The sequence below is a fragment of the Ursus arctos genome, unplaced genomic scaffold (genome assembly GCF_023065955.2).
Source record: "Ursus arctos isolate Adak ecotype North America unplaced genomic scaffold, UrsArc2.0 scaffold_50, whole genome shotgun sequence".
Classification (NCBI taxonomy): Eukaryota; Metazoa; Chordata; class Mammalia; order Carnivora; family Ursidae; genus Ursus; species Ursus arctos.
In genome coordinates, this window is record NW_026623068.1 from 36,329 (window position 1) to 63,693 (window position 27,365).

The 27,365-nt window shown below is 49.1% G+C and overlaps 1 protein-coding gene across 12 annotated transcripts in view; it reads right to left on the minus strand.

Annotated features, from left to right (window-relative positions):
- Positions 1–14,926: 14,926 nt before the first annotated feature.
- LOC125283437 (thyroid receptor-interacting protein 11-like) overlaps positions 14,927–27,365 on the minus strand; it is a 50,181-nt gene continuing 37,742 nt past the window's right edge. For 5 of the 12 annotated variants that reach the window (XM_057307572.1, XM_057307566.1, XM_057307568.1 and 2 more), the window contains one exon: positions 14,927–26,043. In XM_057307572.1, coding sequence (XP_057163555.1) covers positions 15,155–19,267 — 4,113 coding nt within the window. In that variant the 5' untranslated portion in view covers positions 19,268–26,043 and the 3' untranslated portion in view covers positions 14,927–15,154. Of the gene's footprint in view, positions 26,713–27,365 lie in introns of all 12 variants that reach the window. The other 7 variants (XM_057307571.1, XM_048224823.2, XM_057307567.1 and 4 more) reach the window with 3 other exon arrangements.

A 27,365-nucleotide genomic window follows, 5' to 3' on the forward strand; every position in this document is an offset into this window, starting at 1 on the left:
GGCTGAGGAATACTTCCTAGGGGTCTACAAGGCACGTGGCCCTGAGACACACACGGTCCCTCTTGGCACCATGATTCTCACGGGGGAGACAAACATTAAACAAGATGTCTCCATTGCGATGGGGCTGACTGCCACGAAGAAGATACATAGAGAACAGATAATGGGCTGGACCTTGTCTGCAGGTGTCAGGGGCCGCCGGAGGGAGCCGCATCCAACATGAGCCAGAAGGCTGGGGACCTTCTTTCACTCATCGGCCTCACCCACATCCAATCTGTCAGCACATCCCATCAGCTTTTTCTTCAACATGTACCCAGAACCTGGTCTGTGTTCATCACTTCCACCCCTACCATCCTGATCCAAGCCGGCAGCATCATGTCTTGGAATATTCCAGTAGCCTACTAATTGATCTCCCTGCTTCCACCCTCACTGTTCTCAACAGAGAAGCTGAAGTGATCCCATAAAACCCAAGTCAGGTCACCTCACTCTTCACTTCAAAATCCCCCAGTGGCCACCACCCCAGGTCCCTAAGACCCCATCTGCTATCTCCTCCTTCTCCCTCACTCTGGCCTCGTCGTTCCTGGAACGAGTCAGCCCAGCTCTCTCCACGGAGGCCTTCCTACTCCCCCTTCTCTGCCTGGGACACTGTTCCCACAGACATGCACAGGGCTCACTCCCTCACCTCCTGCAAGGCTTTCCCCAACGCTGTCCTCAGGGTGCTTCTCCGGCCATCCCAGCTCAGATGATAAACCCTTCCAGCCCTCCTACAGCATCCAGCACCCCTGACACGCCGGACTGCTTGCCTCTGTGTTCCCTGGCGCTTCTCTCTCTGGAAGAAAGGCTCGCTAACAGCTCCACCATGGTCTGTCTGGGTCACATCTGGAACCACATGAGAACCGAGCCTCCGGCAACTGAGCAGGCATTCAGTAAAGAATGTGGAGTGACTGCATTCATCTAAGGGAAGATGAGAGCTCATGAGGCAAGGGGGGTGGGGGTAAAAGCATCTTGGGCAGCGGGAGCAGCCGAGCCGCCCCAAGGCCGGCGGGCACACTGGAAGGACTGACCAGATCGGGTAGGGCAGGGAAGGCGAGGGGGAAGCAAGACGGGAGAAGGAGGACGGAGCAGCCTTGCAGACACAGAAGGAACATCTGGGTCTATCTCAAACAGCAACAAGAAGCCAGGAAACTAGGCAGTGACATGATCGAACGGGCCTTCCACAAACCTCTGGCTTCAGGGGGAGACAGGGATTTGGGGGAGGCAGGAGCACCTGGAAGCTCAGCGAGCAGACTAGCAGCATGGCTCAGACCACAAACGACTGTAACTTGGACTGAGAGGGAAGAAGCAGAGGTGGAGAAAAGGACGTAGATTCCAGAAATATTTTTTTTAAAGATTTTATTTTACTTTATTTATTTGACAGAGAGACAGACAGCCAGTGAAGAGAGGGAACACAAGCAGGGGAGTGGGAGAGGAAGAAGAAGGCTCCCAGCAGAGCAGGGAGCCCGATGTGGGGCTCGATCCCAGGACTCTGGGATCACACCCTGAGCCGAAGGCAGACGCTTAACGACTGCACCACCCAGGCGCCCCAAAATTCCAGAAATATTTTAGCAGATAAAGTCACAGGTCTGGGTGAATGATCGCATAAGGGGGTGAGGAAGTCAAAGCAGAGTTCCAAGATGACTCCTCCCTTTTGCACGTGGGAGCTGGAGGACACAGTGGCCCCATTCACGGAGTTGGGGAGTAGCAGTGGCAATGAGGAAAATACAGGAAGGGGATCTCAAGCACACTTTTGGAAAGAATGGGTTTGAGATAATTATGAGACATTGGAATGCAGATTTCCAGTTGGCAGCGGGAGACCCAGGGTTCCGTGAGAAGATCATGAAAAGCAAAGTGAGTCATGCCACACAGTGCAGATTCTCACCTTGCGGCTCATGGGGAATCAAAAGGTTTCCAGGAACACGTAACAGAAGATCTGGGATTCCAAAAGAATCACCCTGGCCAGAGCAGGAGCACGTGGATGGGACAGGGAGCTGGACGTGAAGGACTTGTTGCAACAGAGCAGGTAGGAGAAGGGCCCTGAGCCAGAAAAGGAAAGGGGAACAGACTTTCCCTTGACTTTCCCTTGGTCACCAATGCATCTCCCACAAGGCTGCTGGGGATCCGTCTAAAGCAAACGCAGAGCATGTCAGCTCCCCCACTTGAAACCCTTCTACCTCCCGCATTTCGTTATCTGACAACTTCTCCAGAATTCTTGTTGCTACTCACTCCTCGACCCAGTGTCTTGTGCCCCTGACACAGCCCTGTGCTTCAATGTCCAGGCTAGTTTCTTCTACCTGGCAAACACCTATTTGCCTTTTGAAGACTTCCCTCCTCTACTGTGAAGGAAGGAAAAGCAGCGGTGACATCGAGGAGGTCGCCTGGCACCTTGAGCCAGGCTGCACTGCTGGTAGAAGCGGGCCTGGGGCTCACAGGGAGGCCATGTGGTTCTCCTGTTGGACACAAACCATCTCGCAGAATAGCAGCACAACGTGACATAGCCAAGGTGATGAAGGGAGACAAAAAAGGACCACTTCCTCTTGTCCAAACAGACAAAAACCAGGTTGTCATGCCAGGTAGAAAATACCAATCATTCCTCTCTCCCAGCTGATACCAGCAAGTGCCTTCCTCCTGAACGACACCAGTTGTCACACTACTCATACCTCCTTCTAGAAAAGACTGATGGAGCTACCCAATCCCAGAACTGTCTCACCTCCAGTCGGCACGCAGTCTAGAGCACAGCTTTGTGTGCTTCTTTGAAGCACACCTGCTTCTTTGAACACTCCCCAAAACATCCACCCAAAGTCCAAATCCTGTAAGTTCTTTCTAACACCCTCTTTCTTATTCACCAGCCCCACAGTTCCCCATGATGTGGGTTTTGCCTCAGGATGAGTAACGAACCCACTGTGTTTAAGGACAGGTGTGCTTCCAGTGGCCTTTCTGGAGGATGCTGACCACTGTCACAGTAGGAAAGGATGGTTCCCTTTTTTAGAGGGACTCCTAGGTGTCCTGGGAGGCCAACTGGCTTTCTTAACGTTATTTTTTAAGGGTTTTATGACTGTAACCTAGGGCGGCAGGCACCAGCCTGACCCACAGCTAGGACATAACTAGGACTCCATAACTGCAACCAAATAATATTCAGAACAGAGGGAAATCAAGAGGTGCCTAGGTGGCCCAGTCGGTTCAGTGTCCAACTTCTGATTTCGGCTCAGGTCATCATCTGAAAGTCCTGAGATTGAGCCCCAAGTTGGGTTCCACACTCAGTGGGGATTCTGCTCAAGATCTTCCCCCCCCCTTCCATCCTCTTCTGCCCCCGCCCATGCACGCTCTCTCTCTAAAATAAATGAATAAATAAAATCTGTAAAATAAATAAATAGTGGAGGGAAATCAGAAGTAGTAATAATAATTTATGGAAGGCTTCACTCTGTGCCGGATCCTGTACTAACTGCCTTGGACCTATTTCTCATTTCATCCTTACATCCCAAAGGTGGGTTACCATTCTAATCCCCATTCCAAAGAATGGACTGAGGCAGAAAGTGATTTCCCCAGGTAATGCAAGGAATCCCTACGTTATTAATAACATGACTTTCTGACAAGGCTTAAGGGTTTAACACACTACAGTGAAGATGCAGATCACAAAACTTGAAGGACAGAGCCCTGGAAAATGTCCTCAAACATTAATTTATGTAATCTCCCAATCATGTTGCATGTTGTTCCGATGAAGGAAAGCCCAGTGCAAAAAAAAAAAAACCTTGAAGGATTGCATCCCGATGGCACACATGCCTGGTCTTTAGAGCCTGAGGCCTATCCCAGAAGATTCTGACTCAGTCAGTCTAGAGGAGGACCTAAGCATTTGTGTTTTCTTTAAAAAGCCCCACAGGCTCTGCTGATCTGCCCTCTGGGCTGGGTACAACTGCCTAGAGTCTCTGCAATTCCAAACCCAAACTTCCCTTACAATGTTGAGATGTCTGCAGACACAGGGGGGCACTGGAATCTAAGAGAAGAACAGAGAAATTATCAAAACTATCCCATGGAGAGTCAAGAAAAGGCAAGCTCTAGTTATACTACTTCTCTGTCCTTATTCTGTGTCTGAATTACTCTACGGTCAATTTACTTTTTTTTAAGTAAGCAACTTTGCAAAAACAGTTACCAACAAATATTAAATAATCAATAGTACCAATAAATTTTAAATAAACCTAATTGTAACATCGTACTGAAAAGTATTCTCTCTCTCTGATCACATCGATGGCACTTCAGATTCTCTTAGCAAATAACAGTCAATATGAGAAAAATTATTTCTAATTCAACAGTGTGACACACGTGGTCAACAGCACCTGAATGCTGGAGAAGAAATGAAGTTGGGTGGAAGCCATTAGCCTTCACAAATTTCACCACACACTGCCTCCAAGTCTTCAATACTTAGATATGTATTCATCTATTTCTTGAATCAACCACCACTAACACCTACTACATGCCAGACATGGCTCTAAGTGTTTTATTAATGTTAACTATCATTTAATCTTCACAGTCATGTGTGAAGAGGGATTATCATCATCCCCATTTCTCAAATCAGGAAACTGAGATGCAGAGTGGTTTAGTAACACAGCTCATAAGTGGCAGAGCTAGGATCAGCTTGGCTCTGGACTCCATGTTTCAATCACTACGCTTAGTGTCCAAGAACCTACAAAAAGTGCAAGTCTTAACCCCAAACATTGGCTTTCCCCAACCTACAGTCCCTACATGGCCCCAGCTTCAAGGACATTCTCTCAATTCCTTTAACAGTTCACACTCCTCTCCTATTCTAAGGGAACACTCCCCCCCCACATCCCTGTTTATTCTTAGCCGTCTGTTCTCAGCTTATATGATATCGCCTAAATTACAACCTCTAATGCACACTGTATTTCTCAGCACTCAAAGCAAAGCGGTAATTATGTATATCATGGGTAATTATTTGCTTCCTGCCTTTTCCAGCCAGGTGGTAACTACATCATGCACCATGCCAGTCCTATTTATCATGTGTTCCCCGTCACTGAATACCCACCACCCACCCAAAAGAAAGGGTCAACCACAAAGTACACTCTCAACAATTTCTGTTGAGTGAACCAATGAATGAAGTACACTCCAGCCTCGTGCTTTCCGACTTGTCACACTTATCTGTGCTCACAACGCTGCCCCACTAGACCCCTAAGAATGTAGACTCTTGCGGCAAACATGCAAGAGCTCTGAAAAGTACTGGCTCTGCACACCAATATTACGTGCTCCTAGGCAGACCATGCCCCCCCTACACACACACACACACACACACACACACACACACACACCCCTTGACTGGCCCGACCTCAGGTGCAGTGGGGATCCTGACAACCCCCAATGGAAAGTAACCTATTCAAGAGGGAGAACCTGAACTCCTCCTCCCCCATCAACACCGCACTTATTTGCTTCTCCTCGGTCTTGCAGACAGACTTTAGCCCCAAGAAGGCCAAGCCCCCGTCTGCCTGGTTCAGCGCCGGAGTCCCACTCACGCCATCCCCAGGCCCGGCGCACAGCACAGGTGAGGTAATTATCACCTCTACGAATGAAGCCCCGCTCTGGGCACTTCACACGTGTGAAACCCGGGGCGCACGACTTGACGGCTACCTTCTAGTGCACAAGCGTGTTCCTGAGACACAGGCCCGCCTCCCCCCCCACAAACCCCAGTCCCCCGGGGACGCCCCCGGGGACCCCGCGCTCCGCAGGCACCTCTGCACATAGAAGCATCTTTGCAAGTGCCGCGCACACCGTCGTCGTCGTCTGTGTCTGTGGAGGAGGAAGAACAGGAGGTGAAAGAGGGCGTCCTCAGGCTACTGGTCATGTCCGTGGAGGTTCCGGGATGCTGCGCCCACCGGGAACACGGAAGAGGGTTCCGCAGGCGCCAGGGGAACCAGCCAGCCTCGGAGAAGGTAGGAGGGGTTGGTTCCACCGCGCTCAGCTGAGGCGGCTTAGGGACGCCGCATACGTCGGCTGCCCTGACAACCTTCCCGCTCATTGGCGACTCTGCCCAGACGCTGATTGGACAATTTCTCCGCCCCCTGAGGAAGGGTTCATTGGATTAAAAAAATATAGCCCCGCCCACTAAATGCAGAATCGCTCTGGGGGCGGGACGTAAAGGGAAACGGACGTAAAGAGCCACCGCAATGCATTCCGGGAATTGTAGTCATGGATGCACGGGGAGAGCACCAGAACATTTTCTGTCATTCACAGGAGGGGGAAGAGCTGCAAGATCCTCAGCATTGGGGCGAGGCGCAGAGAATCCAGCCTGAGGAAACAAGTGTTAGTGTTACATTGAGTCGGGGCTCAGTCTCAACCACTGAACAAATGTTCATGGAGCGCTGACTCTGCGCCAAGAGTTGTGCTAAGTAAGGGCTTTGCGCACATAATCGCCTTTCAAATGTGGAGGAAGGAATGTGCGGAAAACTGCTACAATAGGAAACTATGTAGTAGTGAAAGCGAACTAGAGCTGCCAGTTACAAGCATCAATGGCTGAAGTTAAGAAACATAATATTCAGTGAAAGAAGGGAATAGAACATTTTTTAAAAGTTCAAACCAAGCAAAACGAATGTTTAGAGTAAATGCACATAAATGATAAAATACTATACAGAAGAAGAAAGGAATGAGGGGAGGGGAAACAATCACCACATCTGTGACATTTAGGGAATGGGGAGGGTAGAACACTGGAGGAGAAGGATTATATAGGCTCTTCAATCATTTCTCACGTTCGGGTGGTTCACATGTGTTTCATGCATATTTAAGACGTTCCTTATATATATATTTTGTACTGGACTTCTTAGAAAACATTTCCTAGAAAAATAAAGAAGTGCATTTGTATGTTCCATTTCTCTGTCAGGAGCACTGAATGGAGCTACTCAAACTTTAAGAACTCACACACACACACACACACACACACACACTAACAATAAAATGTCAGGGTACATATCTTAGGGCAAGATCAGATATCAAAAGCTTACTTAGTATTTAATGGAGGGACAAGAACTCATTGATACCCAAAGTAGAAATGACAGTGGAGAAGGATGAGCTTAGGGAGGCTTGCCAGGGGGAGTGGTGAGATCAAATACACCACTTTCGTTGAGTGGTCCTCTGCCAAGAGGGTAATGCAAACCACTGAATGAGCACAGTCTCCTACCTTGGCAGTGGACACATTCCATGGGTGTGAGTAAGTAGTAAGTGTGAAGGGCAAGTAGTATAAAGTGTCAATCCCATAGGTGTGGATGGTGAGGCTGAGAGTAATTGGAAGAAGGTGGAGGCAGATATATTGATGTGCCTCTTGTCGTTTTCTAAGCAAAGGACACCTCTGTTCTGCAGAAAAAAAATCTGATTCAGAGGACACTGGTCCGTTTTTCACTGAGGGCCACGCCAAAGGCTTCCTGCAGGCAGGCCCAACTCCTTTAGAAGTTGCTGATGAAGGAGCTAGACCTTTATGACACGGGAGTGGAGTTTGTTACTGGCTAGTTCAGGCGTCTCACTCAGGCTGTGCGATGCCTCCAAAGAGGAGACTATACTGGGGTAGTCCTCAACTATGTCATGAGACAATGTCAGAGAACGTTCACTGCCAGCTCATCTGCATCCTCTGACAAAGTCAAGGAAAGAGAATCTGAAATGTAAAACCCCTGTGGACATTCATATTGGAGCAAAAAGCAGGCATTAACCATGAAACTTCTCCGCAAGAGGCTAAAGTAGGCATTTGGTGTTCTGTCTATCCAGCATTCTTTCTTCTACAACAGCCTGAGTTAATGATGAAGAACTAAACCCTCCTTTCAATCCGTGTGGATTAGATGAGGCTCCTCGCCTGAAACATGGTGAAACTTACCAAGGCCTGGCCGGTCACACACACAAACACCCTCACCATACTTTAGAGCTGGGGAGGGTGGTGGTGGGTTTGTCCAATCAGAATGAATGCCAGGGTCGAACGGGAGGGAGTGGCTAGGCTAGAAGAGCTCTCTTTTTTGCTGGACTGGAAGGATGTACTTACAGAGTTACTGAGAACCATCTTGCCACCTCATATAGGCTGACAATGATGCTAATGGGAAGGCTAATGGAGTCTGGAGCACTGGATGCTCAGTTAGGGGTGACCCCGGTTTGCAGTGTGGGAGCTGACGGGACAATCCCAGGAGCCTGTGGAATTGATGGATCAGGAGGATCTCGGCTCAGAATGATGAAAGTAACTGACACCCAGCGCTTGGAGCTTGCATCCTGAGCTGGGCACAAACGATCCCTCCTTTCCCAACAGCACCTGGTAGGACCTCAAACTACCATCTTCCTTCCCTGCTGGTGCTCTTTTCTGAGTCTGGGGCCTATGAGCTCATCACAGCTTTAAATGCCTACAGTCCATTGAAAGGCTATCTTTCCTCAGTTGAGTTGCTTTAGCACCTTTTTCAAAATCAGTTGGATGTATTTGTGGGGACGATTTCTGGGCTCTTTGTTCTGTTCTATTGATCTGTGTGTGTGCCCTGCAGATGACACACTGTCTTCCCAATTATATGTATCTAATAAGTTTTGAAACTTGGTACACTGTATGTTCCCATTTTATGATTCTTTTATTAAATTGTTTTTGAAACTACTCTAATCCCTTTGTCTTTCCACATTACGTTTTTGAATAATCTTATCTATCACGACAAAAAAGGAAAAAAAAAGAAAACCTTACTGGATTTTACAGCAATTGCATTAAATCTCTCTATAAATCTGGAGAGAGGGGCGCCTGGGTGGCACAGCGGTTAAGCGTCTGCCTTCGGCTCAGGGCGTGATCCCGGCGTTCTGGGATCGAGCCCCACATCAGGCTCCTCCGCTACAAGCCTGCTTCTTCCTCTCCAACTCCCCCTGCTTGTGTTCCCTCTCTCGCCGGCTGTCTCTATCTCTGTCAAATAAATAAATAAAATCTTAAAAAAAAATCTGGAGAGAGTTAACATCTTTACTACGCTTAATCTTACAATTCACGAGTATTGTGTATCTCTCCATGTATTTGTATCTTTGATTTCCTTTATCAGTGCTAAATACCTTTCAGCATGTGACTCCTGGACATGCCTTGTTAGATTTATCCCCAAGTATAGTTTTATTACTAATTGTGAGTGTGTTTGATTGTGGTGCCCACATGTTCATATCTAGTATATAGCAGTACAACTTACTGTATGTGTTTATTCTGTGTACTGTTTCACCGTGAAACTCCGTTATTAGTTCTAAGAAGAATTAGATTTTCATACCCTCTTGTGGCATAAGCCTGAAATTAAGATTCCATACTAAGGGCTGTCTTGATGCCTGGGAAAATTAAGGAGGGGCTCACATGGCCAAATGCAAAGTAAGGTCTCCTAAACAAAAACCCTTCTCACCACAGGGACCAGACATGGTGCCTGTTGATTTTTGAGGAGCAGCATTCAGTTCCCTAGAAGCCCACTAAATTCTTCAAGCAAGCCACTCATACCCTCCCATCAGAACCAGGACTTGCAGCCCCCCTCCACCTTTAGGACACAGTCTTGCCTTCCAAGCCCCTGCTTATTCTCTGTGTTCCCAAGAGCAATCCCTGTGCAGCCCTGCACAGTGTGGGGGATCCTACCCCTGAACTGTGAGCATATGTGACTAGTGAACTGCTGTCAATCACAGCTGTCGGGTGTCAGGTGATCCCCACAGGTTTGCAACAGGAAGCTCTCTCTCACCAGGGAACTGAGGAGAAGGTGAATAAAACAAGTGGCATCACAAACAAGGAGGCCCACCTTAACTGAGGACATGGGGACAGCGTGAACTGTTCCTTTGTTAGCTAACTAGCCTCAGAGGTGACAAGCACTATCTGGGAGGGAACTGGCCATCGCTGGCCAGCTTGTGTGTTAGCTCCTGTTCTGTTTTTCAAATGGAAGTCACCATCCGTTTCCAAACTAATGTCCCATCTTTGCCACCAAGGTGAGAACCAATGTGAACTGACTGTATCTAGGCGTGAGGTGCCATGAATGTGACCTGCATCTGGCCTGTATGGGTCTCCAAGACTCCCTGCTGAGGTCCGCAACCACACATGCTGACTGGTGTGCTTGAGTTCCACCGACTGGGAGCTGGGCCAGTGCTGGGGCAGACACGCAGATCCTGTTGGGGAAAGCGCACCCCAAGCACAGTCCTGGGGATGACCCTCTCTGGTGTTGGTGGAAAGGAAGGAGACCACGACCCCAGGGAGACATAAGAATGGCTCCGTGGCTGCCTCATGAGCACTGTGGTTCAGGCAAAGGGAGTGGCCTTGCCTGTCTCCCAAGCTACCACTCCTTTCCCTGTTACCCTGTGTCCTCCTGAGCCCTCAGAATTTTGAGGTGCACATCCATGGCAGCCCAGGGCCCAGGAGCTGATGAGAAACACAAAAGTGGGGGGGGGGTGTTTGGTGTTCCACTTCTCTCCCAGTGCAACCCTCTCAGCCACACACTTGCATTTCTCTTAGTGTTGTTACTTCCCAGCCTGTCGAAGGACTCTAGATGTGATCGAGAGGCTTAAGGCTCCCACTCCGGCCACAGACAAAATGGTCTTCCTGGCTGTGGACTCCAACACTGGGGAGATGGACTGGCATTCCCACAGGAAGAGGACAGTCAGCCATGGCGCTACCCCCCAGCTCCCTTTCCCCATAAACACCCAGAACATGTGCACCATGTGTGATTGGAGACAGAACCCAAAACTCATGACTTTATGTGGCTAGAAATGAAAAACTATCCTGAGGCAATCTGCAGAGCAGGAACAGTGGGGAGGGGAAGCAGTCCACGGGAGAGAAAGGCTGTAGCAGAAGATGGTTTTGCTTCATCAGCGTCTGGGCTGTGGGTCCTGTGCTCTTTCACTGACCACTCGCTGCCCAAACCTGTTTAGCACAAGATCCGGATCCTCAGGGTTATGGGGGAAAGATCCACGGCACCCCTGTGGCACAGTGAAGGTATCAATTCACACCCTGACTTAAGTCAAGAGACTTGAAACCATACAGCTATTGCCATGACAGAGGCTCCAACCCTGATGATGCTGATTGGAGACTCTCCGGAAGAAAAAACAGGAAAGATGAGCAGCGTAAAAAGACACTCCCCCGCCCCCCACGTAAATCCAGGAATAAATAAACTGACAATAAGGAGGAATGGAACCCTCCCCCCCACCCCAAATTAATTCAACATAGTGTCACAATTTGACCCAATTGGAAATCCAAAATTTACAGGGACGTCTGGGTGGCTCAGACGATTAGGTGCCCGCCTTCTCCTAGGGTCCTGATCCCCGGATTCTGGGATTGAGCCCCATGTCAGGCTCCCTGCTGGACAGGGAGTCAGTCTGCTTCTCCCTCTGCCTCTCCCTGCCACGCCCCCTAGCTCCTGCTCTGTCACACTTCTTGCTCTCTCTCAAATGAATAAATAAAATCTTAAAAAAAAATCCAAATTTACTAAAATTATTTGTATGGCAAAAGATAAAAGGAGGCCAATTGGCTATTGTCCCTACAACATAATTCTGAATTAACTTTATTTTTTTAATAATAATATTTTTATTATGTTAGTCACCATACAGTACATCCCCAGTTTTTGATGTAAAGTTCCATGATTCATTACTTGCATATAACACCCAGTGCACCATGCAATCTGAATTAACTTAATGTCTGCTAAGACATGCGGGTTGGCTAACCTTCATGGACTTAATACGAGGGTTCAAACGATGGTTATACTAGTAAAATAACTGCATTCTCTAGCTTCTGTAGTTAATGCTTTGACATCTCAGGCCTTGGTGACTTTGGAGGGACTGTCCCTGACAGGCATAGTTAATTTTTGGAGATGGTCCACAGCTTGCCTCTGAGCACACCTTTCACATGTAAACCAACCAATTCAGGGCCTTTGCCCCCAACCACTCCCTCTAAGAAGCTCTTACACTCTGGGCCACCATCCCCTGCCCTGATCACCCCAGGGCAGGGACAGACTACTCCAGACACCACTGTGGCCCAGGCCCACTGAAATTATTCCAACTAACCAGTCTTAAACGTGCTCACCCTGCCTCACCTGTCCCTTCCCGTGGAAACCACAGTGAAGGCTCTTGCCCACATTTTCCCTTCACTCCCTCTTTCTCCTGACTGACCCTGGTGCTTCCCTGGATGGCCCTTCATGGCTCTCATGACCTCCTTTCTTGGGATCTGTGTTTCTAAAGAGCTTCTTCCATTGTGACAGTTATTTCTATATCTTCCTTTCTTACCATACCTGATTAGAATATACCCTGGTCCCATTAAAACTCTGAGACTGCCTAGGGGCAGCTGGGTGGCACAGTCAGTTAAACTTTTGGCACAGGTCATGATATCAGAGTCATAGGATTGAGCCTCTTGCTGGACTCTGTGCTCAGGGTGGAATCAACCTGGGATTCTCTCTCCCCCTGCCCCTCACCTCCCCCCTCTTTTACTCTCTCTCTCTCTCTCTCTCTCTCTCAATCTCTAAAATAAATAAGATCTTTTAAAAATAAAACTCACAAGGGAGACCAACAAATTTAAAAGTGGTAAATATTTTGCTATTATATATTTGGCCAATATGTTCTGTTCAGTGCCTATTTCAACATCTTGAATTTGAAGGCGACATGTTTTACCTTGTTATGCACAGGGCACCCAAACCACACTCTTATCACACACAATCCTTGAGGGCAGGAACTTACTGCACCCATCTTTCTCCAGGAACATAGGTATGACATCACTTTTGTGACATCCTACTGTGAGGACATTTGTTTGACACACTTGTTAAGGACATACAAGTGCAGGCGCGCTGGGGTGGCTCTGTGGGTTAAGTGTCTGCCTTGGTTCAGGTCGTGATCCCAGGATCCTGGGAACAAGCCCCACATAGGGCTCCCTGCTCACTGGGAAGCCAGCTTCTCCCTCTCCCTCTGCCCCACCCACCCTTTGTGCACTCACTCTTCTGCGCTTTCTCTCTGGTAACTAAGTAAAATCTTTAAAAAGAAAAAAGGACATACGAGTCAAACATCGCTCAGTATTTTTTGGGTTCTGGACACAACTTATTTCTTGTTTATAAATTTTACTGAAACCCATTTATGCTGTTACTTGTAAATGAGCCCACGTTGGGTGGGGCTCCCTTCAACAAAAGGCTCTAGGATCGGTCCAAGTTAAAATCCCCTGTTAGGGGGGACTGGGTGGCTCAGTTGGTGAAGCGTCTGCCTTTGACTCAGGTCATGATCTCGGGGTCCTGAGATAGAACCCCACATTCGGCTCCCTACTAAGTGGGGAGCCTGTTTCTCCCTCTCCTTTGGATTCCTCTGCCAGCTCAAGTTCTCTCTCAAACACATAAATAAACTTTTTAAAAAATCCCCTGTTAGTGCCCTAGTGAAAAGGCCTTAGCAACCTCCTCTCCCACTTTCTGGAGTCCCTGGACCACCCATGGTATCTGTAAATTGTCCATGGGTTCCCAATGCAAGAAACGGCCCTCCTTGGCCCTGGGTTATAGACCATGAAAGCAACAATTGCTGGCCAGGCACTGGGCTCTCCTGGAAATAGAGACTCTCACGGATTCTGAGCCTTCATATCCAGCTGTCTGTTATTCCGTGGGTCATGGTACCGCCCACCAGCTCAATATAGTTAGCAAGGCCTTCTTGCTACAGGCTGAAGCCAAAGTCTGCTTATCCTACCTGAGGCTGGGGGTGGTGCCTCTGTCCACAGTCCATTGCCAGACTCCATGGTGCTGGAGGACGTCAGCCCTTCCTTCTACCCTTGGACACCTAGAGATTCCCATGGGATCAACTGAGTGAACATCAATGGAATTGATACATTTGGTTTTGACGACCGCCTCTCACTCTTGCTCGGGTGCCAACTTCACTTCCTAGGGAAGCACCTGTCCTACACCTTAAAAGTCTCAGTGCGGGTTGAAATTGACATGGAGACAGCAGAATCCACTGTGACGGAAAACCTCAGATGAAGACTCAGTATTGGGGCACCTGGGTGGCTCAGTTGGTTGCGTGTTTGCCTTTGGCTCGGGTCACGATCCTAGGGTCCCAGGATTGAGCCCCACATAGGGCTCCCTGCTCAGCTGCGGGCCTATTTCTCCCTCTCCCTCTGCAGCTCCTGCAGCCTGTGCTCTTCCCCTACTTTCTGTGGCAAATAAACAAGTAAAACCTTAAAGTAAAAATGCAAAGAGGTCTGAATGGATGGTTTCCTGCATACAATGGAGCAATTAGCCTTGAACTGCAAATGAAGATTTGGAGTGGCTTTTGAGAAAATGGACTAGGCAGTCCATCATGGACATTTGGAATAAAAATCGCTTAAATCCTGATGATAGGAGCTAGTTAAATAATTTAGGGTATATCCATAAAATGCTGGGTTTTCTTTTAAAGAACAAATTGGAATTCATTCACATTTTGGAAGATCTCTAAGGCAGAGTGATTTAAAAAAAAAAAAAAGTCAGAAAATACTATACTCCCAAATAGGCAAATACACATATATTTCTAAAAGGCCGGAGAGAAATCAGGTTACCCATAGAGTGATTTCCTAGGCAACAGAAAAACAAATGGAACAAAAATTAAAAATGAAAAAAAAAAGAGAGAGAAATGGGACTTAGCGGGGGTCAAGCAAATTTACATTTTTTTTTAAATCGTACGCATCTTGTACTTTCATGCTGTTCACCTTGTTTCTCGTACAAGGTGTGTGTGTTCGTGTATTTGGTAAGTTCGGAACATTAAAACCAGTTGATGTGTTCCTTACCCAGGGTATATGTAGATACCTGCTCCTTGTGAAAACATTACAGCATTACAAACAATATTGGAAGTATCCTTGGACCACAGCCTCCAACCCCACCAATGTCTACTCTCATAAGAAGTCACCACTGTTTTCAGTTTGGGGAATACCTCTGCAGTCATTAAAAGACCTCTGTTCTTGTTAAGTCATAAAAGAATATTTTTATTAAGCTGAAAGCAAAACTGCAAATACATTACGTTTTGCAAAAGGCCATTTTGGGCTAAGGTAGACACACAGAGTGACTTGCGTTCTTCAAAGCGCCGTCTCCTCTCCGGCTTGAGAATCGTCTATTTCTTTGAGGGGCCTGTGGCCGCCATTCCAACCTTCGTGGCAGGTGACAGTATTTGGGGCGTGTATGTGGGGAAAGCATCAGTGACAGCATTTAGAAGAAGGTGCTCCGATCCATCCGTTTCTGGTCCTGGGGGGGGTAATGAGAGACACAGCTGTGGTGCGGGGCTTCACATCTTTTTTTCGGGGTGTGGATCCTAGGGCAGTGTTCAGATGTTGGGGGCCTTGTTTCTTAGCCACTTTTCCCCTTCCTCCTGAATCTGGGGGCTTCACGTCATGAGCAGAGGGTTTAGGTGGTGGAGAAGCTGAATGTGATTCCGCTTCTAGAAACTGGACGAAAAGTCCTGAAAAAGAATTGTTGGCCATAGCTCGGTGACTTGGTTTCCCAGGTGTGTTGGGGGCGCTTCTGGATCCAGGCCCCCCAGTCACCCAGCTGGTAACCCCACCTGGCCTTTCACTGAACAGCTGGCGCATCTGGTCTTCTTGGATCCCCAGCGTGCCTGCCATCAACCTTAAGGCTTCCTGCCGGTCGGCATCAGGTGCTTGCAAAGAGCCCACGAAGAGTCTCCTCAGGAGGGTTTTGTCCACCATGCCTTCGGACTTACTTACTAAGTCCATCAGTTTCTTCTGGGTGTCCTCCAGGACTTCCTGCTGGACCTCGTTCTGTTTCTTGACTTCTTGGAGCTGGTCTTCCTTCAGACCCAAGTCAGCCTTTGCTTTCTGGAAGCGTCCCTGCAATGACTTCAGTTTCCCTTCTAGGCTGTCTGCCTTTTCCATCCACTCGGCGAGTTCCAGCTTGAGGGCGGCTAGAACGTGACCGTACTGCCTCCCTTCCTCCTGGGAGGCTGCAAGCTGGAAGGCGGCTTCCTCTTTCTGCTGGGTGACCATGTGCAATTGCTCCCGCAGCGACTGCACCTGCACACTGGCTCGATGGCTCGCGTTTTCCAAGGCCGTGGAAGACAAAACGAGCTTTCCCTGCAAGACCGTCACTTCCTCTCTGAGCTGAGCCACTTTGCCTTCTGAGACCAAAGCTTCGCGGCGACGAGAATCTTCGGCTTCTGAAGCGACGTGACGCCGTCTCTCCAGCTCCTGGGTGAGGCGTGATTCTCTCTCCCGTAAATGGTGCACCTCCTTCTGGAGGGCACAGGTTTCCATTTGTTTCTGTGTCAGTGCCAGCAGGACTTCCTCTCTCTCCTGTGGACACACAACTGTCTGGTCCTGCACGGATGCAACTGCATCGACGAGCCGCTTCGCTTCCCCGGTCTCGCCCTCTTCTTTCCCTCGCAATACTTGCTCCAAAGCAAGTGCCTTCTCTTCCACCGCAGCGGACTGGGATTCCTCCTCTCTCGGCAGCATGGAAAGCCGCCTGTTGGTCTCTTGCAAGGCCTGATTTTCCATTTCCTTTTCTCTACACGTTTCCACGAGCTTTGCATTTTCCTCTTTCAGTTGACACACATCCGTTTCAAAATCTGCTAGTCTCTCCTTCAAATCGGTGACTGCCTGCCTCAAAAGGTCATTTTCACTCACTTGGCTACTGAACTTCTCCTGCAAAGAAAGCAATTCCTCACTTTTCGCTTGCAGTCGGAGCTCTTGATCCGGAATGAAGTTTTGCAGAACGGCCTGTTTCTCCTTCAGCGGCTCCATGTCGGAATCCCCGTGTTCCTGTTGTTTGCCTTCTCCTGGGGACGCGGCCGACACGGAATCCATCCATCTCTGCTTCTCTTCCTGGAGGGTTCGAATCATTGTATCTTTTTCTTGCATTGATTTTCTTAGCTCTTCTACCTCCTCTTGGCGCAACTGAGAAGACTGGCTCACTACGTCAGATGTCACGGCCTTCAGAGAGTCAGCTGGCTCTGAGGAGTCGGGGGAGGGCTGCAGGAAAATCGCATCCAGTTTCCCTAAAAGGAGATCCTTGGCGTGGCAATTCTCCCCGATGCTGAGCTGAATTCGTGCCAGGTCCTTCTCTAAGTGTTCTAAGGTTATTTCCTTGCCTCTGTAAGTCTGGATCAGGTCCATAGAGGTCGCCTGCAGTTTGGAATCCTCCTCGCTGCCAGGGCAAGCCTGCGCCTGGAGCTGGCGAAGATCGCTCTGAAGCTGGGGTGACTCCTGCTTCATGTTTTGGACCGTGGTCATCACCTGCTCTTTCCACTCTTCCATGATCTTCACTCGCTGTTTGAACGTGTCCCGTTCCCGCAGAAGCTCCTTGAACTGATCGATGTGAACGCCGCGAACCTCATCACCAGTGCTGGAGGTCTGCAGGATGGTCAATAAAGTCTGACATTTCTGACTTAAGGCATCCACTTCGAGGTCTTTTTCTCGAATAATGTGTGATAAATTCTGAATCGTTTCTCTAAACATCTCCTGACCACTACATTCAATTCTCGGGGACAGTTTCCGATTTTCCTCTTGCATCCTCTGGAGCTCTGCTTCTTTGGCAGCAAGTCTCTCTGTCATTTTCTGATACTCCCTTGTCAGATGGCTATTCTCCCTCGTTTTCTCATTTAAGACAGCCAACACTTGGTCGCTTTTCGAAGCACACTCTTGCAATTGCTGCTGAAGTCGCTCCACGTCCACGCGCTGGCGCTGAGAAGCTGCAGAGATTCTGCTGGAAAGACCCTCGATCTCCAAATCCTTCTGCTGGATAATCTGAGTTAGTTTACCAATCTCCTCTTTGGACACCCGATCGATGTGTTCGGTCAATCGGATGTTCTGTTCAGTTAGAAGCTTCATCTCCACTTCTTGCTCTTTTATTCCTTGGACTGATCTTTGAGTTTCGCCTTTAGATGGATCAAGCTTCTCACTTCCGTTCTCTCTAGGAAGAGGCTGACTGCTTGTGACTTGAACGTCGTCACAGTGCTCTGCTGCAATGTGCTGGCTTTTGTCAGGCAGCTGGGCTTTCATTTGGCCTAATGTGTCTTGCAAATTCTGAATCTCCTGGTCTTTCGCTGCAAGGAGCTGAGCGCGTTCAATATGCAGCTGCTCCTGCTGGGATTGAAGATGGTCCACTTTCTGCTTCTGCTCCTGTAGAGACTGAAGCAGTCTTATCTTCCCCTGCTGCTGGTTGTGAATGATCTTCTGTTGTTCCTTTACTTCCTCCTCGAGGTCATCTTTTAACTCGTTCAGTTGGAAGACTTCACACTCCAGTTCGAGGATTTTAGGGTCAGGTACAGGGCGACTCTGTTGTCTCAGGCGCTCCAGTTCTTCTTTCAGATGATGATTTTCGGCGGTCACGGAGGTGAGACGCATGTCTTTGTCCTCCACGGTTTGCTCTAAAAGGTCATTGCTTCTTGAGGCTTTTTCTTTAATGACCTGTGTCAATTGCTTCTGCTCCTCCAAAGCAGAGGACAGCATGTCCTTGGTTTCTCTGTGGTCGGCGTCCATCTGCTCGATCTTCTTTTGGAGGTGGAATATTTCCAGGTCTTTCTCTTGCATGAGTTGGATCAAACGTGCATGCTCTAAAGGTAACAATTTCTTGATGGTTTGCTTGTACTTCCTCTTCTCTTCCAACGCCTTCTTCTCAGTCCGATACAATTTCGCTACTAACCGCCCTTTTTCGATCTTTAAAGCCCTCACAGCAATGTTGTTTTCCAGACACTCCTCGTTGTTACGGAGAATCGATTCTTCCAGCTGGTGTCTTACATCTTGGAGTGCCAAAACCAACTTCTGGTTTTCTGCTCTGACATCAGAAGCAACGTTGTTCAGATTGTCGTTCAGCCGCTCCATCTCTGCAAGTTGTTGCTCCACCCGTCCAAGCTCACTTTCCCTTTGCTCATACTCACGTAGTTGTTGGCGGTGCCTCTCAATGACGTCGGCCAGTTGCTTCTTGTGGAGACTCTGTAATACCGATACTTCAAGTTGGTGTTCGTCTAGCTTCTTCATCCGTTGTTGTTCTAGGTCCCTGATGGTGGTCTTCAGTTTCCAAATTTCACTGGAGTCTAGTATCTTTGATGACGACTGAGACAAACGCCTCCAGTGACTAACCTCAGCCTCCAGTGTTTCGATGTCCTTCAGGAGTCTGCTGATTTGTGCCTGTGATGTGATGAGGTCGGCGAAGTCCATCTCCTCGCCAGTGGAAGTTCCCTTTCCCACGTGCCCGGTGAAATCAATGTGGCTGGTGAAGCAAGGCTCTCTGCCATCCACTTCCCCTGGGGAATGGTCTAGGCCAGAGCCCAGGCCACCAACCCAAGGCAACATCTCTGCGGGTCATAAAACTGTCCTGGTCCGCTGTGAAAAAGCGTCCAGTGCAGTCGGACTACCCCGCCAAGTGTCCCAGAACCCCTGCCTGCGCGAGCCTAAGAATCCCAAGACAATAAGCGTTTCTAGGCAACGCTTGCGTGGGCCCGGCCCCCCTCCCCTCTGCAGACCAGGTCCTTAGGAAAGGCCAAGGCCTTGGTCTTTCCCAAGGCCGTCTTTGGCCACTGGTCCCGGTCCCAGCCGCTCATCCCCACGACTTCTCACGCCAGGGCTGGGCCCCTTCCGCTTCTTCCCCCGCTTTCATGGCGGTCCTGGGCGGGTCCCAAGTGCATGCTCCTGCCTCACCGCCCCCAGGTGCCTGCCCACACAAAATGCACTTGGCCCTCGACTTTCCCCCTAAGTGGTATCACAGTACACAAACTCCTTTGGCGTGTGCTTTCCACGCAACCGAATCTTTTGAATGGAGGTGAAAGGTACACAGTCCCACGCACCCATCCACCTAGGAGTGAAGGTCCTAGGTGCATTTGACAAATGTCTACACACGTGTAAGGCATGGCCCTCAAGAGACTTTGGGCATTTCCAACCTCCAGAGGCTCCAGAGTGACCTGTCCCTCCCTGCCTCGTTAGCCTGCGGGGACAGTGAGTCCCACTCCTGGGTTTGCTGGTTCACTGGCGGCCGGGAGCGCTGTGACCCATCAACTGCCTCCCGCAGGTGTGCGGCCTAGACCGGGGAGGGGGTCGCGGGCGGTGGCGAAGACCGTGCTGGATAGGGGGCTCCTGGCATCTCACAGAGAGGCCTGGGGTTCAGGCCTTGGGTGGAGGAGGGGCTGGGAACCACACCCCTTGCCTGGTCCCACAAGGCCCCCCCGGTGGGCGGTGCCACTGGATGAGAGGCAGAGAGGGCGGGGCTCCCGTCCAGGAACAGCTCCACAGCCGCCTGGGCCCTGAGGTGATGCAGCCCTCTGAGCGGTTCCCAAGCTGCCCTGCCCAAGCCCCTTGGTCAGCCGCCTCCACCAGGAAGAAGCAATCCAACTGCATGAAGCAGGGGCCAGCTAGACCGCGGGTAGGCGAGTGCGCCGATCTGGGTTGGCACGGGATGAGCCGATTGGGGACGCTGGCCTGGCCGCCTCGGCAGGGCCGGCTGTTTTCTGGGCCGCGCGCTCGATGCCTTGCAGCACGCGGGATCTGGGACCGGGCTGCGCCACGTCGCGACCTGGAGCCCAGCTCTGGGCCAGCGCCAGAGCCCCCGGGGAGCAGCGGGGTGGGTCGTCATCCCGCCGCCCATTGTCCAGGCCCGCAGAGCATCGCCCAGGAGGGAGTGGACCCGAGCCTTCCCCTGACCTCCCCCGGCCTTCCCCTGACCTCCCCCGGGGTTGGCCCCGGGTGAAAACTCAGGTAACCCTTGTGCCTGAGGCCAGGCGGACGCTGTGCTCTGGGGGTGGCGTCCTCAGCCTTTCAGGTTCGCCCTGCTGCTGCGGACCCTCCACGTCCAAGTGCCTGATGGCAGTAAATAAGGAAGGGATGATCAGAGCCCATCGGATGCGCCCAGGGAGTTTCGGTGGTCCATGCAGGGGCTGTACAGGTGTTGCTGTTCCCAAACCCGGGCCCCTGTGGACCCGACTGCCCAAGTTTTTGATATTGACAAATTGGGAACTGGGTGGAAAGAATTGTGGAAACGCCTTGGGCCGACTTTTAGTTTAGCTCTTTAATAGCTTTTTAAAAAGCCTTTCTCCCTTTGGATTTGGAAGCAGATCCTTCTCCAGGTTTCTTGGGGACTGTTTTCATGCTTGACAGGAAACATTCTCCATTATGAAATGACAGAAGACACCAGGGTTTGCAGACCACCAGGCTGTTGGAACAGGAACCACTGGTGGTTTTGAGAGGTCCTGGAGGTGACTGTCATGTGCCCAGGTATCTGGGACACATCTTTCAAGGTCTTTTAGGGCAGTTAGCTGTACTGGACCTAGTGACTGTTTTTGCTGGGCAGAGACATGAAGGTGTGAGTCTTCCACAGCTCTTGCTTCTTTTTTTTCCAAAAGTTGGGTCAAAGGGGGAGTTTGACTTGGCCAGAACACGTGCGGATAGTTCCGTGTGTGTGTGTCTGTACCAAAATACTTTGACTTCCCCTCCCATTTCTTCAATTTCCTTGTTTAAGGTTTGGGTCCCCCCCACCCCACCATAACTTTTTGCTTAGTGGCTTAGTTTTGTTGTTTAACTTTGTTGCTACCCCACCCTATTACCTTAGTGTGCATTTATCCTGTTACCAGAGTTGATGCCTGTGCCCTAAGCCTAGTGCTGCCTACTTTTCTGTCATTTGTAGGAAATGATAGAAATAATGCCCAGCGGGAGGTAGACAGGATAGTAGTGATGTAGTTTTGGAAGGCAGGTGAGGTTTGGTGGGCTGAGATCTCGAGCCAACGCCCGAGAAAGAATTCTTGAGACGTCTTTAGGGCAAAATGCTGGTTTTCTTAAAGCACTGGGACAGGATCCCTGGGCAGAAAGAGCTGCTGTAATGGGGTTGTGGGGGCAACTGATTACATACTTGGGAGCTGGGAGAGGGAAAGAAAAGGGAGGGCTTCAAAAGAACTTTCCTACGCTAAAGAGGATACTGGAGACCTTGCCATTGTCAGGTTAAGGTTGTTTTCCCTTCTAGCAAGGTATTAACATTAAGATAGTTGGAAGTTTCCTGGAGGAATGTCACAGGGTATCAGCCTGTGCTTTGTCCTTCTGCTCCCTCTTCAGGAGTGGGGGCCAATGATTCAACAGAGAATCTGTAAATGAATCCTAAGATAATTCCTTGTGAGCTTTCTTACCCCTGCCTCCCTTTGCATTCTTAGTAACATGCCTTGTAAAATCAATATTCAATGACTGTCAAGACTGATTTGTCATGTTGTCATTCTGGCCTCTTTATATACTGTATCAGGAAAGGGGTGTTTGCTTTTTTTGTGCAAAGTTCTGAGGTATTTATTTATTTATTTATTTATTTATTTATTTATTTTATTTAACAGAGAAAGAGCACAAGCAGGGGGAGCTGCAGGGGGAGAGGAGGAAGCAGGCTCCCCACTGAGCACGCAGCCTGACCTGGGGCCCTATCCCAGGACCCTGGGATCATGACCTGAGCCGAAGGCAGAGCCTTCACCAACTCAGCCACCCAGGGGCCCCAGTTCTGGGCCTTTTCAAGCTACCAAGCCAGTCGGCCCCTCTTTGGCCCCAGCTTCCTCTGTAGCAGCTTCTCTCTTCACACCTGGATTCTGGCCATACGTGCCCCACTTCTAGTTTATGGAGCAGGCCGAGCATTCTTACCTCTTAGCCTCTACCTGAGATTCTCCAGAGTTCCTTTCACCACACCAGCCCTGCAGCTGCCTCCTACTCATTCTTCAGCTCTCCAGGCCAAGGTGTCTGCCTCTAAAAGGCCTTCCCTGATGCTCCGACAGAGAATGGATGGCCCCATCCCGGGGAACGTTCCTAAGTCCACACAGCACCTGGTTTTCTATGATGCAGTGGCCTCTTTACTTGTTATTGTTCCCCAGTAAACAAAATGCCTTGAGAGCCCTTGCTGTCTTTCTCTTTCATCTCCCAGGGTCTGCTGTGGTGCCTAGCACAGGGTAGAAACTCCACAAAGACTATCAAATCCAGTGTAAATCTAGTTCCTACCAGACCGCCCTGGCGGTGTGAGCCCAAGTATGGGAAAATGAAAACTGGATAGAGTCAGTGGTGATTCACACTGGGACTGTAATTCTGGCCCTGACCTTTGACTCTGTTTGAAAATCTTTATTGCTCGATGCCAGTGGAAGCCGAGGCTATTACAGAGCTATGAAGGGTGTGGCAGTTATGCTCCCAAAGTCAAAACTGTTTTTCTGGGGAAGCTTTTGCTTCACTGCTGTCGATTTCCTCGACATATCTGTATTCCTTCCACTCCGGTCATTGTCAAGGCCTCGGGAGGAAACACGGAGGCAGGAGAGAGCCTAGAATTGTGATTCTGTGTTATCGTGTTACTGACAGACATCAGAAGTGGGATTCTGGGTGCATTGCACTCAAGAGGAAGGCTAGAAAGCGTAGGTCCCCTTCGCCCATGAGTGAAGTCGTGTGTGTGAATGGCATGCCCATCGTGTGTGCTATCCATTCATAAAAGGCCATGTTGTCTTCCCAAGAACAAGGACCTTGTCAGCAACCGCACACTAAGGTTCCATGGGACGAACATGGGGGAGAATGAGGAATGGCTGCAAGGAGGGAGTTCTCATGATGTGATGTGTTTACAATGGGAGGATGAGTGTGTTTCAGAAGATGGTTTGTGTATCACAGACATGAGGCTATGTGGTGGTCTCATGACAGGGGGGTCCCAAAGAAGAGAATTAGGATGGCTGATTCATCAAGGGGCACTTATGGAGGCCACACTGTGTACTGTTCAAGGTATTAAAGAATCACAAGTGAACACAACCCAGTTTCTGCCCTGAAGGGGCTCAATAGATCTGTGGAAGAGACAGACAAGCAAGAAATAATTATAGACCATGAGACAAGTGTTTAGAGAGGGACAGCTAATACAGTGAGCAACACTCCACTCTGAGTGAATGGACAGAGGTACCAAAACCAAACAAACAGACCAGAAGGAAATTGGAGCAGAGCCTTTCCTCCCATCTGTAAGCACGACTTTCAATGTTCTCTCCTATTGATTAGGTCTCTTTTCCTTGTAAGAGAACCCAACTCGAATTGCCCTAAGCCAAGATGGGAACTTTACTGGCTCATATGTGACCCAGAGTCCAAAAGGACTATGGCTGCAGCCAGGGCTGGATCCAGGGGATCCACTCTCTAGACAGGCTGTGTCCACAAGGAGACACCCCTGCCCCACCCAGGTTTCCTCCCTCCTCAGTTCAAGTCCCAGAGGGACATAGACTACTTTTCACTGTGGCTAGAGCCCCAGGACAGACTCTGAAGATGTCTGGCTGGGTCCCATGCCATGCCCTGGAAATGCAAATGGAGTCAGCCCCACCCAAACCACAGGGAATGGCAATGGGGGAGTACTGGTCCCCCAGAGAACACTGGGTGCTGTTACCAGCAGGGGAGAAGGAGTGCTGGTCAGAATACACTAAGTATTACATCGTGTCTTTTGTAGGGAAAGAGAACCGTCATCTACTCTTGTGAAAATACAAATTAGTAAAGAGGATCTTGAAGAACAGTTTGGCAGTGGCTATTAGAATTCATAAGGGGCAATTCCTTGAGCCAGCAATTCCTGCACATACGCACGTGTACCTGTGCTTTCTACAACACTATTTAATAGAAAACCATATAAAATGCAGCTATCTAAAGGACCATCAGTATTGAATACATTAAGTAAAAAGGAATTTCCATGCAAAGGAGAACTAGAAAGCCATCAGAAATAATGAGGCAGAGCTATAAATGACAATAGAAGCACAGCCATGAGTTACTAGGATCCAGAATAGTTACAAAACAGGACGTGTCAATTATTCGCTTTATTAAAATTATACATAAATCTATTTATTTTGAGAAATGTAGATTCACTCATTCAACAGATATATATTGAACTACAACCTATGTATTTATTCAATGTGTATGTACAGTCTTTCAGCAAAAACTTACTGACCCTTCTAGGTGCCAGGCACTGGACTGTATTTGTGTTTTCATGTGTGATATTTATCCGTCTCTAGGTGTACTGTTCATCCATAGGAGAAAACACTCTGAACACTGGTTATCTTGGTGGGGGGAGAGATTATGCAGGGTCTTTACTTTCTACTTCATACATTTCTGCATCGATGGATCAAAGGTAATGCAAAGCGTTAGCTCCTTCATCATTCCGACACAAGTATTCACCAAATATACAGAAAGTTATGATAGCGACAGTGTGGAGAAAACAGCCAGGCCAGCACATGGCACAGCCTGCACAGGTTCTACTTATAATCTGTAGGAGGGAAACGAAGGATGGGGGAGATGTTCTTTCTGGGAGTCTCTTCACCAGGAGCATGACTGTGGCACTGTGGTTGCACAGAGGCCTGTCTCGCTGTCTCATGTTTCCTGTGTTATCTGTGTCCACCATCCCAGAAGGCCATCCTCTCTGGGCATGTCCTCTGACCTGAATTATTAGTAAGCCCCCTGAATACTCTGCCAGACACAGACTGAAAACGATGGAACATTCTGGAAGAGGTTTACCTTGGACTGAAAGGCTTAGAGGTGAGCAGGGAGTTGCTGGAAACACTCATACTTAAAACGTGAGGGGAAACCCGGAGCACAGGGGCCGAGGAGGTGATATAACAGGTGGAGCAGGTCAGGTACAAGACAGCGGGGAGCAGTGCGGGGGGACTGGAGGATGACAGCCCCCCTCCATGAAGCAGCCACCTAGGACTTAGGGTCTGATGCTGCCAGATTGGATGTTCCCAAGGAAAGCTGGAAACAGAGATTTTCAGGAAAAAATCTATTTTGCACTGGTTGTAAATCACTGAAACCCATTTTGTAAAGATTGAAGAACGGGGACCTATGGACATCTGTTTTAAATTCCTTCACGGTAAATGCGATGCAGTGTAAACGTATCAGCAGAAGTACACTCTGCGTGACATCGCAAGTGCTCACTCGCAGGTGCAGACAGACAGACAGACAGACACACACACACAGACACAAACACACACCCCTTTTAAAAGGAAAAGGGGAAAAAAGCAAAGAGCGTTCTGTAGTGCACATCGTACCACGTAGGTTAAGGGTACTTGCCGATTTGAAGTGGGTCCTCCGAATGTAGTTCTGTAATGGGTTGTGATAAGAAAGGCTTGACTCTGTGGGAAGATGGGAAAGAGAGAAATGAGTCAAGGAGCTCAGTTTCAGCAGAACCGCAAACACCCACTCCAGGAACGGCAAATACATCCTGCTCCTGTTCAAAGCAAGGGCCACTCACTCCACAGGGCCTTCTGCTTCCTGACGTCTGGCCCTCGGCACACGCACTCACACTTCAGTGGATCGGGGCTCTGGCGAGGTCACTAAGCAGGACACTCCGAATCGGATGCCCACTCACAATCTCATCATGAAATACTGAACACTCAGAAATCGCTCAGGATACGTCAGCAAGGATTTTCCCGATGTTCCAGGTTTTCCAAGTCGTCTCCAGTTTTCTGCCTCTTCTCAAACAAAATCTTTAACACAGTGCTCACCGCTCACAGTTCACTGAAAAAAGGACTCCTATTCAGACTTGAAGTCAGTAACGTTGATGCGATGACTCCCTCCTCCACGATATGCAAAAAATCAGACCTCAGAGAGCCGAATCCTCCATCACAACAACCATACACAAAGGCCAATGCGTTTTTCAGCCCAGAAGCACCTCTGGGCTTGAGTGAGAGCCCGCTTCCTCTTAGTTCACTCGGGGTCCCAACAGGCTAGGACGTCGTCTGCAGAGGCACAGCCTCAGATGCCAGACGGCAACCGATCAGCATATTTTCTGTAACGGAATCCTGTATTTGGAAAGGGTGAAAACCTTGTTTTCATAGGGTAAACTAGATCAACCTCATACTTGAAAACTATTTCCAGATGATGAGAATTAGACATCCTTGAAGGACAAGCTGAAACTTTTATGCTCACCAAAATTTTTTTTAAAGGCAATTCTTGGCATTTTATTGAAATCACTCATTTAAAAAGAAGGAAGGGAGTTCCCTTCCAAACCCTCGGGCTTGAGGCCAGGGCTTAAATCTCAGCTCCGCCCCTTCCTTCACAGGTGCCGAGATGGAAATTCGCTTCACTGCTTTGTGCCTCGGTTTCCCCACCAGAATTCACGAGGCTGCTCTGAGCACTGAGTGAGATGATGCATGGGAAGCATTGCACACGGTGCTACAAAAGCTCCCAGCAGGATTCACAAACTCGCCCTCTACAACTCTGCAAACTCCTTAAAACCTGGTCAGCGTGGCCCCCGGAATATCTCACAGACTGTAAATGACTAAGTTCAGCCTCCCATTCATTCGCTCAAACAATATTGACGACGCATCTGCTCTGGGCTGGGCACCTCGCTATGCCCTGGAGATAACGAAGTAGACAAAATACACAGAACATTTCAGATCATGAAACTAGTGTAGGTCATTTCAAGGTTCAGAGAAATGACGTTCATGGACAG